We start from the raw sequence: 15,091 nt of genomic DNA, 5'->3' as shown, positions 1-15,091 counted from the left end.
TTTCAGTGGTGCCCAGCGACAGGACAAGGGGCAATGGGCACAAACTTAAGCACAGGAAGTTCCGTCTGAACATGAGGAAGAACTTCTTCACTCTGAAGGGGATGGAGCCCTGGAACAGGCTGCCCAGGGAGGTTGTGGAGTCTCCTTCTCTGGAGATATTCAAGACCCGCCTCTACAAGGTCCTGTGCAGCCTGCTGTAGGCGACCCTGCTTCGGCAGGGGGGGTTGGACTGGATGACCCACAGAGGTCCCTTCCAACCCCTAACATTCTGTGATTCTGTGATTCTCTTCCCCAGGCTGAACAGACCCAGCTCTCTCAGCCTTTCCTCACAGCAGAGGGGTTCCAGCCCTCGGATCATTGCTGGGGCCTTCTCTGGCCCTGCTCCAACAGGTCCAGGACTGTCCTGTGCTGAGGGCTTCAGAGCTGGACACAGGACTCCTGGGGGGGGTCTCACCAGAGCGGAGCAGAGAGGCAGAATCCCCTCCCTTTCCTGCTACCCACGCTGCTGGGGATGCAGCCCAGGGTACCATTGACCTTCTGGGCTGGGGACGCACACTGCTGGGTCACGTTGAGCTTCTTGTCAACCAGCACCCCAAGATCCTCCTCCTCTGGGCTGCTCTCAGTCCATTCTTCTCCCAGTCTGTGTTTGTGCTTGGGATTGCCCCAGCTGGTGGCACAAATATTGTGAAGTGCTGAAGGGCAAAGCTGGCACAAATACGGACAATGCAGACAGATACTAACAAGGGTGAAGTCAAACTCATTAAAGAACTTTAAAGACTGTGTTTTTCCAGATTGAGCATTATTGCTGGGTGGAGAAACCTCCATTGTATGTTACTTTCAGAAAAAAAAAAACCACCCAAAACAAAACAAAAAAACGTTCTGGAGGCATTTGTATGTTATTCACCTGGTTAAGGATAGAAGGATGTTTTCTTGTTAATGCTGGGGAATATTCAGCAGGCATGAAAAATCTGTTCAGGTGTGAAATGAGAGCATATTGAGGAACTATTAGTCACATAATTGGAGTTTCCTACTGATAATTTCACTGTTTCTAAAGTAATGGTCGAGAAAACAGGGATCTTTGTTGTGGATGCAGCATTGTCCTGGCCTAGTAAAGAACATTGTTTGTTGTGTGTACCACAGAACTATTTCCGATTCGAAGACAGAGTGTGGTAAAATTTTGTTGTGTGTTGTTTTTTTTTTTAATGACAGCAAAATAGGTCTCTAAAGTATGTTTTGGTGTTTATTCTGTTTTACATTAAATCACCAGTAGTGCTATGGGATTTTATTCATGATTTAAAATGCATTGGTTGAAAGTTGGCATATAAATTGAAGGTATGCTGTAAGACAGTACACAAGGGATGGCAAATTTAGTACCTTTAGAAGGTGAAGCATTCAGCTCACTTAATTAGTTGCGGAAGGATAAGAGAAGTTAGAAAAGTGAGTCTAGTAAATCAGAAGTGATTTTTAGTGCGAGTGTCCATCATAAATAAGCAAGAGTAAGCCAGGTTTAGGGTTTTAAGGGTTCTTTTTCCTGCATTTTTGATCCTCATTTGATCAATTCATGAGTCAATTAATTACTGTCAGAAGACGCAGAGGCAGCAGGAAATTGGGTTCAAATTAAAAAGAAAAGGAGGCAATTTAAGATTGAAAGTTGAATGTTCAATCAAAGTTTAATCAGAAGTGACCCGTTATTTGAAAAGTGGAACATCAATGTCTTTCTAATTTCACAGAATGCTTCATTAAATGAGTGTTGAAAAGATCAGGTTAACTGATCATTCCGAAAGGAAGATGAGATAAAGAGGGAGTTTGGAAACCCACTTCCAAATACATGTTATGCTTGTTCATTTGTCGTCTGAAGTAGAAGAGTTTCGTATAGAAACCAAGTCATTACACTGGGAATTCAAGGATTATTGGCATGGTGCTTTCTAGATGATAGAGATTGTATGATAAAAATACAGCTTCATGTCAGAAAAGCGAATGTTCTTAATCCATTTGGATAGCTACGTACCTAAAGAACAATTTACAAAAGGCTATAAACAGCAAGGAGAAAATTTGCAAAGGCAAGACTGGAAGCTGGGCCTCCTGAATTTTAGGGTGTCTCACAGTGGTCTGACCTTGAAAAAGTTTTTCCATAAATTGGTATCATCTCAAGAGCATTCCGCTGCACAATCCATAGAACCCCTCTGGCCGTTGTACAAAGTGAGGGTGATGCTGGTGCCTGACTAGAAGTGAAGACAGAAGAATTTTGTTCTGGAAGTGAGTGTGGGAGAGTACGAGGACAGCAACTGTAGCTGTAACTCCCGCTGTGGGTGAAAAACAGAAAGGAATAATATAGTTGGTTCTAGTGCTCTTTGGATTAGCATGTCTTTTTCTTACTGTGTATTTAGTAGAAATTTGCATAGCAAATTGCTGTGAAAAAGAAACCTCAAGACCCACTTGTTATTGCGAGCTTGCTGAAAGAATAAATGAGGAGCCTGATCCAGTTTCTTGCTGTTGGGAAGTGTTGCTCTTGCTGTGAAATGCTGCAAGGTGCTCTTGGAACATCACCTAGACACATATCTCTGCCATGCGCTCCCTGGGATAAAGAGTGGGCTTCTGTTACTTGGGAGGTTCACGTGGCTTTCTCTGATCAGCGTAGTGCTTGAAAGACAATAAAAGGCAAGCGAAACAGAAGATGTTTGGCTTTCTAGTAGTTCTTTATGGAGGTGTCTTTTATGAAAAAAAAAAAGGAACAACAACGGTTTTAAACATTTCCCTTTGTAAGTGCAGAGCAAGATATTTCAAATGGCAGCAAGTTATTTCAGATAGTAATCTTCGATTAACTATTTACAAGTATTATCTGTCTATACACACACAGAGAATAATAAATGTTATCTATAAATATGTACAAATACATGAAATTGTAGTAATTTTTTATTTCATGTGCACTCCATAGGAAAGGTTGTGTTTTCTGGGCAGAAATCGTGTGAAAATAGTCAAGCCTCTTAAAGCAGTGATTCTGTATGACTCCTTTTCAAGATCTTAGCAAGCAGGGTCTTGATTCCAGCATGAGCAAATTGACTTGCCACTTGTGATGTCAAAATGTGTTCTGATTTATTTGTTGATGGTTGCTTACTTATGTTGTGTTCCTTCAAAAGACAGCAGCTGAGGCAGCAGCCGAGGCTACCTGTTTACCTTGTCTAGCTGCTGTGGTCTCCACTAGGTTGGAAGCCTTTGGAAGGAGGGTGGATTGCTCAGGGGCTTTCAGAGAAGGAACATTTAATCTGGGAGAGTTTTCCAGAACATAGATGTGGCAAACAAAAGAGAGAGCAGCTGGGCTGATGTGAGAGTGGGACAGTAATGAAAATCAAAAAGACCCGCAAACCTTTCAGTACAGAAAGGACTAATGAGAATAGCATTTGTAGTCTGACCACGAGAGAAGTAGAAAAAAAAATCCAAAAAACTGTTTTCCTGGGGATCCTGGTAGGGGCTGTGCTGAGTGTGTTGGAAAGTGGAAGGACACTGAAGGATTGCTGGACTGAGGAAGAACATAAAGATAATGACTCCTTGCGCAAAGAAACAACAGGCAAAAGTTATTTACAAAGTGGTTTTTATTTTGTTGTATTTTTGCTTTTTAACAAAGGCTGTCGTCTTGGATTCTGTTCTCATAAACCCTACTTGTAAAGAAAAATAAAGTTTGTTTTTCAGGTGTTTGCCTCCAGGAAGATACCAGGACTGATACACATCAGAGCTCCAGCTGACTTGGGGTTCAGTGACACCACTCGTTTGTGTAATTCAAACCCCTACAACCTAGTATTTCTTTCAAGTTGTGTAAGACCTTCTGCTCCATGAAGGCACCTAGATTAAGAGAATGGGTAGGAATGTGTACTTTCAGTGTTTCTATCTCTCACCATGGAGTGCAGGATGACTAGAATCCTAACCTGTGCTCTGCAGGTCTGTGTCTAGAGTAGGGTGGGATAGGAGCTGGTGAAGTGGTGTGTCCCTGCTTTATAGGCATCTGATCCATCAAGTTTTAGATTCCAGAGAAAGAACATTTGTCTAGATGGAGCAATAACCTGATCTTGTGTAGCAAATCTAATTCAGTAATCATTCCCTTCACTGACTCTCAGTAAGGTACTCAAGAATGAATATAAATAATGTAATCCTTTCTAAGTTATTGATTGCAATTATGTGAATGATGATGAACAGCATTAGCACCACAGTAGCAGAACGACAGCGTTCCTCAACTTCCCCCAGTCAAATGACATTGCTCTGGAAACTAGTGCTCAAAAGTAAAACAGAGCTGAATAGATGTTATGAATTAATCTTGAAGTATATATTTTATCTTTATAATAAATGACCTTGTGCCTCTTTTCCCTGAGATCTAAAAATAAAGAACGATAGTTTTCTGAAGGGAAGAATGACTTCATTTATTATTCTGATACTTCTGTGACAAATTATTCAACACACAAGTGCATCACTGAACACAAAAATTTGTGTAAGTTGGTGCTAATTATTTTTTTTATTTTTATTTTTTTAAGAAAGGGGTGGGAGCTTACTACCAGAAATAATCTTCTAAAAATGTATGGAAATACTGCTAGAATATTGATCATGGAGGTATTAATTTGTAGAAAAAATGAAAAAGCAAAATGTAGAAAAAATTAAAAAGCATAAGTGATGTAACATGCCTTTTTGAGACATACCTTTCACTGTGTTTTCTTGAACATGTCCATGAGACATGTCCCACTGCTCAAAGAAGCTTAATTTAGCCATGAGTGTACTAGGTCAGGAGGTGGATTGAACATCTGTAGGGAACTCCACCTAAGCTGAGTAGTTTTGAGCAGAGCATGCTGGCATATCACATCACTGCCAGGATTATAATGCATTTGTGTCCCGCGCTTGTTCTAGAAGAGAGGTAAGAGCGCCATGCCCTATTAAGAACTAGCTCTTGGATCCATGCGAGGTACTGCGTTGTGTAGTACAAGCGTAATTCCTATTCAGCAGGCATATGTCAGATACCACCATTTTATCCCCCAGGGGAATATAAGTAAGATACTTTATATTGTTTGTTTTGAGGAGTAGGGTAGGGTTTTTTTCTCTGCTTCTTTTTAACTTCTTTTGTTTGAATTGAAGTTAACAGCTCTTTTAGCTCAAGTGGTATTTGTATTCAGTCTTTGTATGGCTTAGAACCCAGCATGTGAAAGAGCAAAGCTCAGTCACATAAAAAGAGGTTGTACAAGCCACAGCAAAGCCTCTGAATTGTTTGTGTCTCTCTAAATTGTTTGTCTCTCTCATTTGCTCACTTCCTGATGCTTAAAAGAATTAACCCTACAGGATGTTTTTAGCCAGCCTTACGAATCCATCCTGTTAAAGCTCAGATCAGTTTTAATATTTTTTAACCAAGGCTGTATTTGGTCACTGCTCAGCATGCAATCTCTGAATGCAAATAACTTAATAGCTGTTGAAGAATGTGTTGGGCGTTATTTCCCGGATTTATGCCCCTAAAAAGGGGGAGTGAAGAGTATGAGGTTTTCTTGGACTTCAAGGACAGAAACTATTGAAGATCAGTGTATATCAAGAGGAGGAAACAGAAGAAACGTTAGTCTAGTAGATATGGGAAGCTGGTATTTGAAAAGGACGTGCTTCCAGAACAGTGTCAGTATTCCCTCACAGTCTGGGAAATAATCTAAACCAGAAAAATTATTCATCCTAAATACAGGACCATGGGCTTCTGTGAATTTTATTTGGAATTCAATTGAAAAGACTCTAGACATTTTTCAAAATTGTTTTCATAGAGATGCAATAATATTATAATCTCATGATGTTTCAGGCATTTCAGAGCCAGGGATATTGCCAGCTTCTTATTGCTACTAGTACTGTTTTGTATGTAAATTTATAGAACAAAAAAATTGGACTCAGAATTGGGGTACTCTCTTACTGGGTCCTATGTAAAGCTCCAGAACTAGCATATATAAAAAGTTACGATTATGAATCTGGCAAAATATATTCATTTCATGAGTCACACTCCTGCTCTGCTTAACCTTTCCTAATGGATACATTTTCTTATATTCTTTTTAGTGTCTCTCTCCAGAAAAAAGAACTTAGCAGCATTAAAGACACATGCAGAATGTTAGTTCTAGGACTAGCCTAACTTAATCTGAAACTAAATACTTCCCTAGAGATTCTGCCAGGGCTGTCAGACAAGGGACAAGACCAGTTTCCCAGCAATCAGACGTGAATTCAACCTACAAGGAAGTATGTTAAGGAGAGGCTTGTAGTCCCTCTGCAGGCCCCATCAGTCCCTCTGGTAAGCCTGTATCTGCTTCTTCGTGGCACGCAGTGCATTGTACACTAAATACGAAATACAATAAAGGACTTTAGGATATTCTGGCTAAACACAATACCACATTTAGGTGCCGACTTCCAAAATTAAGATCAAAACCTGGAATAATATTCATGAGCAAGGAAAGATTTAGGCCTTCCAAAACGAGATACACAATACTGTGATGCTGAAGTTAGTTGCCTCAAGCTAACCAGAGTTTGGCAGAGGGCTTGCTTCTCTTCAGGACAGAAGTAAATGCAGTGAATATGTTAGAGTTTACTTTGAAGAGTATGTTTAAAAGCATTTCCCGTAGCTAGTAGATTTTAGAATGTCATGATCCTCATGCACGGTCACATCCTCCTGCTGATCTCTGAAATAACTTTGGCCATAGTTTCTGTGCTTTTGTGCTGAACTCATTGCCTTCGTGAGCAGTGAGTGTCTTCAAAGTATGCTTACCAAATCGAGCATATGCCTCAGCCCATCAAGGTGCACCTCTACACCTATTTTTCTGTTTTTATACCAGGTGGGGATTAGCTTCCTAGCTCTTATGAGAGGGCACTGTAGGTCATGCCTAAAAAGCAGAACTAGAGATGCTCCACAGAAGCAAGGATAATTTTAGGATGTATGTCACAGGAGCTATGGGGATGTACAGAAAGATTTTTCTTCTCAGGTTAGTTTCTGGATTATTATACCAAGTTCAGGAACATAGGTTTTAACATAATTCCTGTTTTAGGCATCTCTGTGTCTTGGAGGCTTGGGGTTTTGTTTTGTATTGTTCTGCTTTTTTTCACTCCACACCTGGGTATCAGTTTGTTATTTCCTTGTGACAGCAAATATGCAACCTAACTTCTTGCTTTCTTACAGTACAAGAAGAGACGAACATATTGTAAAAATAATATATGAAAATTGCCTGGTGTTAGAAAGAGTGGTCAGCCTAAAGGATATAGTTCTAGGGAACTGACCAGAACCCCATATTATGTAGATGGTATTACTCTATACAGAAGTAGGATGGCTGCAGAAGAGAAAAGTATATTCTTTTATTATTGTGTTTACCTTTCTTCTGAAGACTAAATCGTGATGTATGTAATAAAATGTCTGATTGCTACCTAGCCCAGAATGATATCTGTGTGGGTATTTTTTCTCCCTCTAGACAAAATTTTAGCTGCTTTGGGAAGCACAATTACAAAGACAACTGCCATTCCAGAAATAAAGTCATATGACTTAGGGTTTTTTGCCTCTTTTGGGGACTTGGAATCAGTTAATTAGATCAGTGAAAGAAGTTCTAATAATTGGCAAAACTAAAGAACATTTTGAAGGGTTTTTCAATCTCTGAACAAAATCCAATAAGCATTTGAAGGAGGAAATCAATGTGGAATCCTAAAAGGCTTCTTATTTCTTTCTCACAGAATTCCAGCTTTCTCTATGAAGCTCTTTTTCCTGTACATACAACAAAAACTGAAGAGATGGATCCCTCCTTTAGTCTGCACGAGACCATTGCAAAGGTAACAGAAATGGAGATCTCATTTACACATACTTTCTTTCACATGGCCAAATATGAATTTGTTAATACTTCTGAAAGATAATTTTTTTTTTTCTCCGTGAATACTTTGAATGTAGTTAAAAGTCTTGGAGTTTTTTTCATTGAGATTCACCTTTGGAATAGTCTTTACTGTTATGTTGTTCGACCTGTGTGATCAAAACACTTCTATGTGCAAATGCTTAATTTTGTGTGATTCAGTTGCATTTTGCTTGGTTCATGTTCAACTTATTGGCAGTAGTGCAGGGCATTGAGCCCCACTAGGTGGCAAGAAGTAGCAGGTTTGGTGCTGTCAACTTTGTCAAGTGAAGAGGGCTCTCTGAGGGCACCTTCACATGTGCAGATCCTTGGTTTTACGAGCTGTCACAGTATGCTCAGGTGGGAGGAAGGGGTGGCCATCCCATGATTCTGGAGAGTGCTCTACAGAGGGGATGCTCCCAAAGTTAATGTGTTCTGACTCCCTTCTTGTCGCTCCAATATAATACTCCCTTCATGTTATTTATTAATACAATCAAAATTAGTCCTTGCTCTAAAGTGCTCTTTCTTCACTCTGTCCACTCAGCAAGCCCTATTTCTGCAAAGAGACAGGACTACTAATGAGTCCAACTTAATGCATTTGTTCACTTCTTGTAATTGGATTTGTTATAAACCAGAGCTATGTAGACCTCACAAACAGATTTCTTTGTTTATTCGGAGCTGCTTCTTTCGGAAAAGCAGCTGCTGTTGAAACATTTCTTTTGGCAACAAAAATAAACTCACAAAGATCAGCAATGTGCAGATTTACCATGTGGGCGGATCAGCGTCTTTGGCAAAACAGACGTGACTGATCTTGAGGGTTTTAGGGGTTGGTTTGTTTGTTCATTTGGGGTTTTGGTGGTGGTTTTTTGTTTGGGTTTTTTTCGGAACAGAAGTACATATTCCTAGACATTTTTTAGAAGCTTGGCAGAGTCTGACAGTTCAGGAACAATCATAAGACAGGAGTCTTCTCTGAAGCCCTTCTAATGGAACTGATGGTTTTTAAGCCATCCTTGATACCAAAGTGACTGAAAAGATTCACCAAATTTCTTTCCAAAGACTGAGGGAAGTAGGCATGTGATTATTTACTGCATAATTTATTTATGATTGACTAATTAGTGTGTAATGGGCCATGTGTAATCTGAATAATCTGTATTTTAACATTTGCTCTATAATGTTGTCTAACACAGAAAAATATGTATTAGTTGACTTGAAGCATTTTGATACTGTCTACATCGTTACAAATTAATTTAAGTAGGTTCATTGAGCATTACAATTTTCTTTGATAAAACTTGGTGAAGATTGCACTAGGATATGACTACATTTCCATTTTGCTTTTCAGACTGAATTCCAGGATGCTTTTATAAAGATGAATAATATGTGTTGTAGTGGAGTGAGATCCTCAGCTGGTGATTTTGTCATTTTTAGCTTAGCTTAATTGATCTTAAAGTAGTTTCTGAATAGCTTGAACAGCAAAAGTTTTCTAAATTTCATCTATTTTTTACTTTTCTTTATAGTTAGATAACGGTGCTGTTATCTCTCGGTTCCCTCCTCTTCCCATCTCCACCTTGTTCTCAGAGGAGCTAAGCCAACCATTATCTTTCCCTTCTCCTGTCAGATGGGCTTTCCTTTGCCTCTCCTTTAGCCTAGTGTTTGTCATCTGTTCCAATTTGAAAGCATTTTCTTTGAGTGAGTGTCCAGAAATGTATGCAATATTTTATATAAGGCCTTAGTATGGCTTTGTGTGGCAACATTTATCTGGCTGCATACCTGAGGTCGTATCACCCTTGCCTTGGTAAGATCTTTCAGACCTATACTTGATTCTTGTGGCTGCATGTTAGTGCAGAGAAGCTGCTCCATATGTAGTCTGAATTCTAAAGAGTCATCTTATCTTAGAAATTTTTTTTTTTAAACTGACACTGGTTTGCATGCTTTGGGCAGCCTGGAAGGTTGCTGAGGCTTTGTTGTTGGTAGTGGTTTTTCCTGTCTCCTTTACTGAAACTCTAAATATGTCCTCTTTATACTGCATACATATCGATTCTCAGTGTGAGTCACTTAAGGGGGATGAAGCTTAATGAAGCTTTATTTCTTTGAAAACAAAACATGTATCAGTTTAGCTTTCATGAAAACATCTATAATTACTAAAAGAAAGGAAATTCGAGTCACGTGGAGATACAAATGTTTGAAACAACACCTATTCTACACCATTCCGTTGTTGATCAGTTATCCATGGTCAATGTAGGAATGCTAGCAGAATTCTGCCTATTATACTGTGCACATTTTTTGGTTCTAGTAAAAAATGGATTATTAAAAATATTTTTTTGCATTTATCAGTTGCTGTATATGCCTGATGGTTGTCTTTGAGCTAGTAGAAACATATTTTTATTAATCTTTAATTTTTTCACACAATGAAGATACCTGCTTTATTCAGATACATCTGTTATTTTACCACTATTTATCCAGATATCAAAAATTAAAATCTCTCTTCACAGAACAAGAGTAGTACAAAACACTGTTACCAGCTATAATAGCCCTGAAGACTGAAAAAAGTTTTCCATCATGTTAGATTATAGGAGTTCAAAATGTAGGAAGTTCAAGTTGAGGAAAGACCTGTGAGGTTTGGGAGATACAACTCTTGGAAAATAAATCCCAAATATTGTAGGTCTGTAGATGAAAGCTTATAGCTGAAGGTAAGCATTCTGACATATCTGAACTAAAGATTTTGTGATCTTTAGAGGCCTGGTACAAGCTAAGGCCTAGACCCAGGAAATAAAATGCTATGTTTGTATGCTAATGTAATTCTTTCTATTTCAATGACTGCTAATTTGACGTTAGTATCCATGTTCAATAAATAATTAATTTTTAACAATAATTTTTGCTTCCCTTAATAATCCTTGTATTTTGTTTCCTTTGGCAAATCTTTATGGACAAATAAAGACTGCTTAAAAAGGCCAAAAATTGTTAAGTTTCATAGCACCGAACATCTGTTTTCCATGTGTAGAAGCATGTATTTCACAGCTGCTTATGTGAGAGACTTTGTGTTTAAAATTACAGTCTCAGTTCCTTTAGCAACCAGCTGAGACCTTATCTGAATGACTCTATATCTACTGGAACATGCACAGCAATTGGTATTTTGGAGACACAGTTGGTATATATTTCTTGAAGCTGTACTTACTTTATCATATCGAATGGAGATTTGGAAATTGAGAAAAAGTTGAATTCAATGCCAGAAAGCATACTGGTACTGGATGGTAATTATTGTAAAAGGAATATTTACCGTACTAAATTGAGATTTATACATTCAGACCTAGCAGTGAAGATGTTGTAGAGTTGATACATCTGGAGAAAAAGATGAAATACCTGAAAAAAGCAAGTGTTAAGAAGTAGTATCTATTACCGGATTTCTTGTATATTGATGGTTTTGTAATGAAGGAGGGTTTGGCAGGGTTTGGGTCTTTTTTGTATATTCAGGAGTATTAGATATGGACAAACCAATTTATCCAAGCTGATTGTTTTCAGATGTTACTTCTTGGTTGACGCATAGTCTCCTGAGTAGGAATAGCCTTGGTAGAGAAGAACAAAATTCCATTTGGTACAGAAGTCTATGACTAGTAGTAAAAAGTAGTAGATTCTTTGGGAATAAATATGTAAAATCGGAATCATAGCATGATACTTCCTCTGGTATACTTTCCCACTTACTGTCAGTTGGCAGTGCAATATTTCTTAGGTTCACAGTCACACCTCTACATCAATTTCCAGCGTGGTTACGTAGAATCAGAGAATAGTTTGGGCTGGAAGGGACCTTTAAAGGCCATCCAGTCCAACCATCCTGCAGTAAGCAGGGACATCTACCACTCAGTCAGGTTGCTCAGAGCCCCGTCCAGCCTTACCTTGAATGTTTCCAGGGATGGGGCACCTGCCACCTCGCTGAGCAACCCGTGCCAGGGTTTCACCACCTTCAGCGTAAAATATTTCTTCTATAGTTATCAATGCCTTTTTTGAATTCATTTGCATTCTCAGTTCCGTAACATCCCATAGCAACATTTCCCACAATTTAATTCCACACACACACCCCTCCCCCCCGCCTCTTACTTTAAACTTGCTACTTGTTTGTCTCACTAGGGTTTTTCTGCCTTTGGTATGAGAAATAAGAAACAAACGTGCTCTGGTTACTGTTCAATACCAGTTGCTTTCCCTTCTAAACTGTGTTGTGTCCAAGTGTAGCAACCAGTTTGAGCTGTCCTGATAGGTAAGTCATTCCTGCCTAGTAATACATTACCTCTGTACTTACACAGTTCTGTGGCATCTCTTTTGCTTTAAGGTAATTAACACTATGTACCATATTCAACATGTTGTATCACTGTGGATATATAGACTCTCTATGATATTTTCTTCTCTAACCCTTCCTCAATAATCTTCAGCATGCTTTGGTCTTTTAGACTGCTGTTATCTGTTAACTATTCATGATGAGTTGATTTCTTTCTTCAGTGATAGGAGCTAATACGTGCATCCCAATTGTTAATGTATACTCATAGGTTGTGTTCTCTTGTGTGCATCACTTCATATTTTCCAGCAATAAGCCTGCCATTTTTCAGCCCACTGCTCAAATATTGTGGGAGGAAGGTCAAGAAGGACAGAAAGAATGACTCATTGGTCACTGCTTGTCACTCGCAGTGTGCTTTGCTTCTGTGGCCACCGAAGCTGGTGGAAAAGCTTATGCTGCTTTTGGCAGGAAATTATTTGAGGCCCTTCATCTCTCTGAGGGAAATAGGGCTTTAATGAATTTTTTCTATGTGAATGGCTTGATACTGTGTAACAATGGAAGAATTTCAACATAAATTTTTACATCAGGTTCGGTGTAAGAACAAATAATCAGCGAACTGCGGCTTGTGCTCTCTGAAGGACAGTTAGTTACCTTAATTTCATGAACACTCTGAAAAGGAGGAGACTGCTGAATGTGGCAGGCGAAATGAATGAGAAATCTGCAGCTATTAAGGAGATAGATCTGTAATCTGAGTGCTTAGAAGATCTAATTTGTCAGAATGCTTGTCAGATCAATTTATCTTAGATCTTGGCACTGTAGAAGTGGGTTTAGGGTAGATTGTTGCAAGGCTCAGCCTGATCTGAAAGATTCAGAGAACAAACAGAAATATGTAGGTTTCCTAGTGGTGAATAACCAAGACATTCATTACAGCAGCATGTTGCAGTACAAAATTTAGTGGTATCTTAAGTGAGATTTGCAGACTTTGTTATTTCAAGTGTGGTTTATAATACATATAGCAGGCATTAAAATGGAGAAATGTTGCCTGTGTAGCAGAGAATGGATTTTCCCATCAGTCCAGAAGAAGTCAGGTGAAACTCTATTGTTATCAAATGCATACTCAAAAAAATATGTGCTATTTTTCAGTAAGTTTCATCAGTGTTACTCAGCACAGCGTTTCATGGGAACTAGTCAATTGGCATTATTAACAAGTTCAAAAATATTTTTGTGTTATGCGGTATCCTCACTAGAGTAGCTTAATAAGTCTTGGATTATGCACTTCTAAAAGCTTTAATGGCAGTCCCCCAACAGGGAGTGCTGCTGGAGCCACTTACCCGATATCAGCCATGGAATAATAATAATCTTTTATTGATTTTCACTTTGGCAGGCACCAAAGTGTTGAAAGGTATGCCAGAAGTGACATGATTGGTTTTGTGATGACTTATGGGTGCTGACAGATAACTCTTGAGAAAATTATTAGTGATCCTCATTATTCTACGGTTCAGTTATGGAGCTCCATAAAGTAGAACTAACTACCGTAATGCAATTAACTTCTAAACGTTAAATAAAAGAGCAATAGGAAGGAGTGTTTCCATTTCTAAGGGAAATAGTTTTTTTGTGTGTAACATACTGTAGTATTTCCATTTTGTTTCTAATATAAACACTCCAAGAAGATGAGAGGCAGATTCCTTGCTTGGAGAAAGTGAAAGGAAAAGTACTGGACTGCAGGACTGTTGGTAAATGAAATTCACATTTTGACCACAGACAAGGTACAGCAAGAGTATGTTGTTTTGAGGAATTCTTGAAGAGGATCATACTGTTATGTTCTTTCGAAGCATGGGAGAGATATATATTCCCACTTATCCATCGTCTAGTTGCATTAATCCTCTAACACAAGCATAGGGAATACCCATTCATCTTGACAATGCAATGATATCCATAACTTTGGTAGTTCTTTCTCTGTAATCTCCCTAAAAATCAAAATCTGTGGTTCGGTGCATGCTACCTCTGCTAAATATTTTCATCTTCCTATATGGTATCTGCAAATCAGCTCTTTTTTTGTATGCTTCTGTACTGAAAAAAGCTAAAAATAACTACGGATATATAGGTATGTAAAACTGATACACGAGATTGCCATAGATGATTGAAATACGGAATTTATGACACATGTAAGATAATATGGCATATCTAAATTAACAGTAAAGTGGCACACCCTTACAATCCTAAAGACTGAGAGTACAGTTTTGAATCAATAGAATAATACTGTGAAGAACAGTATTAATGCTGTTTCCTGCCAGACTTCAAAATCAAAACAAATTCTCATTGTCATCAACCAGCTTGAAGTTAGTTTGCATTGCATTGAAGCATCTGTTGTAATTTTGGCAGGGATGCAATCTCCATAGTATCAAGTGGAAACGCTTTCACAAACCATGTACAGCACGTCTGTGGTCCAAAGTTTTACCAGAAACATTGCTGCCAGTGTATTATTACTGGCATGGATGTTTCAGCAGAGTACATTTACATTTGTGTATCGTTCCCGCTACAACATGCCTTTTTTGGTATCAGAATGTTCTTGAAAAAGCTGTGAGACATTGTGCTTAGGCATCCCAATGGCCTCTGCATCGAGGCAGCTGTACATCTGGATTTCTATTGATGCATCTTCCTTTTTCATTGAAAAATTTCCTCTGTGGGAGAACTAAAGGATTTGGCAGAATTATTTAAAATTTCCAAACAGTAGAGACAGACTATTACTCCAGTCAGAGTTACAGCACTTAACGTGTTGCAGTGCTGGTGTGGCGCATGCAGAAGAAATTTGAAATATTCAGAAAGCAGAAATCTAATGCACCCAAATATATCGCATATCCAAGCCAAGCCCAGAAAACGCTTTATCGTTGAAAGGTCCAGGCAAATCTGTGGCAGCCTTCCCCTGCATTACTGTGTGGTTTGCTAACTGGAAATTTTTGCTGCATGCCATGAT

At 38.7% G+C, this 15,091-nt stretch overlaps 1 protein-coding gene across 3 annotated transcripts in view; it reads left to right on the top strand.

Moving 5' to 3' along the window:
• NAALADL2 (N-acetylated alpha-linked acidic dipeptidase like 2) overlaps positions 1-15,091 on the top strand; it is a 505,503-nt gene that overhangs the window by 424,925 nt on the left and 65,487 nt on the right. For all 3 annotated transcript variants that reach the window (XM_075418303.1, XM_075418304.1, XM_009940036.2), the window contains one exon: positions 7,708-7,803. In XM_075418303.1, the coding sequence (XP_075274418.1) occupies positions 7,708-7,803 (96 nt within the window). The remainder of the gene's footprint in view (positions 1-7,707; positions 7,804-15,091) is intronic.

This window comes from Opisthocomus hoazin, chromosome 4, assembly GCF_030867145.1.
Source record: "Opisthocomus hoazin isolate bOpiHoa1 chromosome 4, bOpiHoa1.hap1, whole genome shotgun sequence".
NCBI lineage: Eukaryota > Metazoa > Chordata > Aves > Opisthocomiformes > Opisthocomidae > Opisthocomus > Opisthocomus hoazin.
Note: the sequence above shows the minus strand (reverse complement) of the source record. Positions and strands in the feature narration are given on the sequence as shown.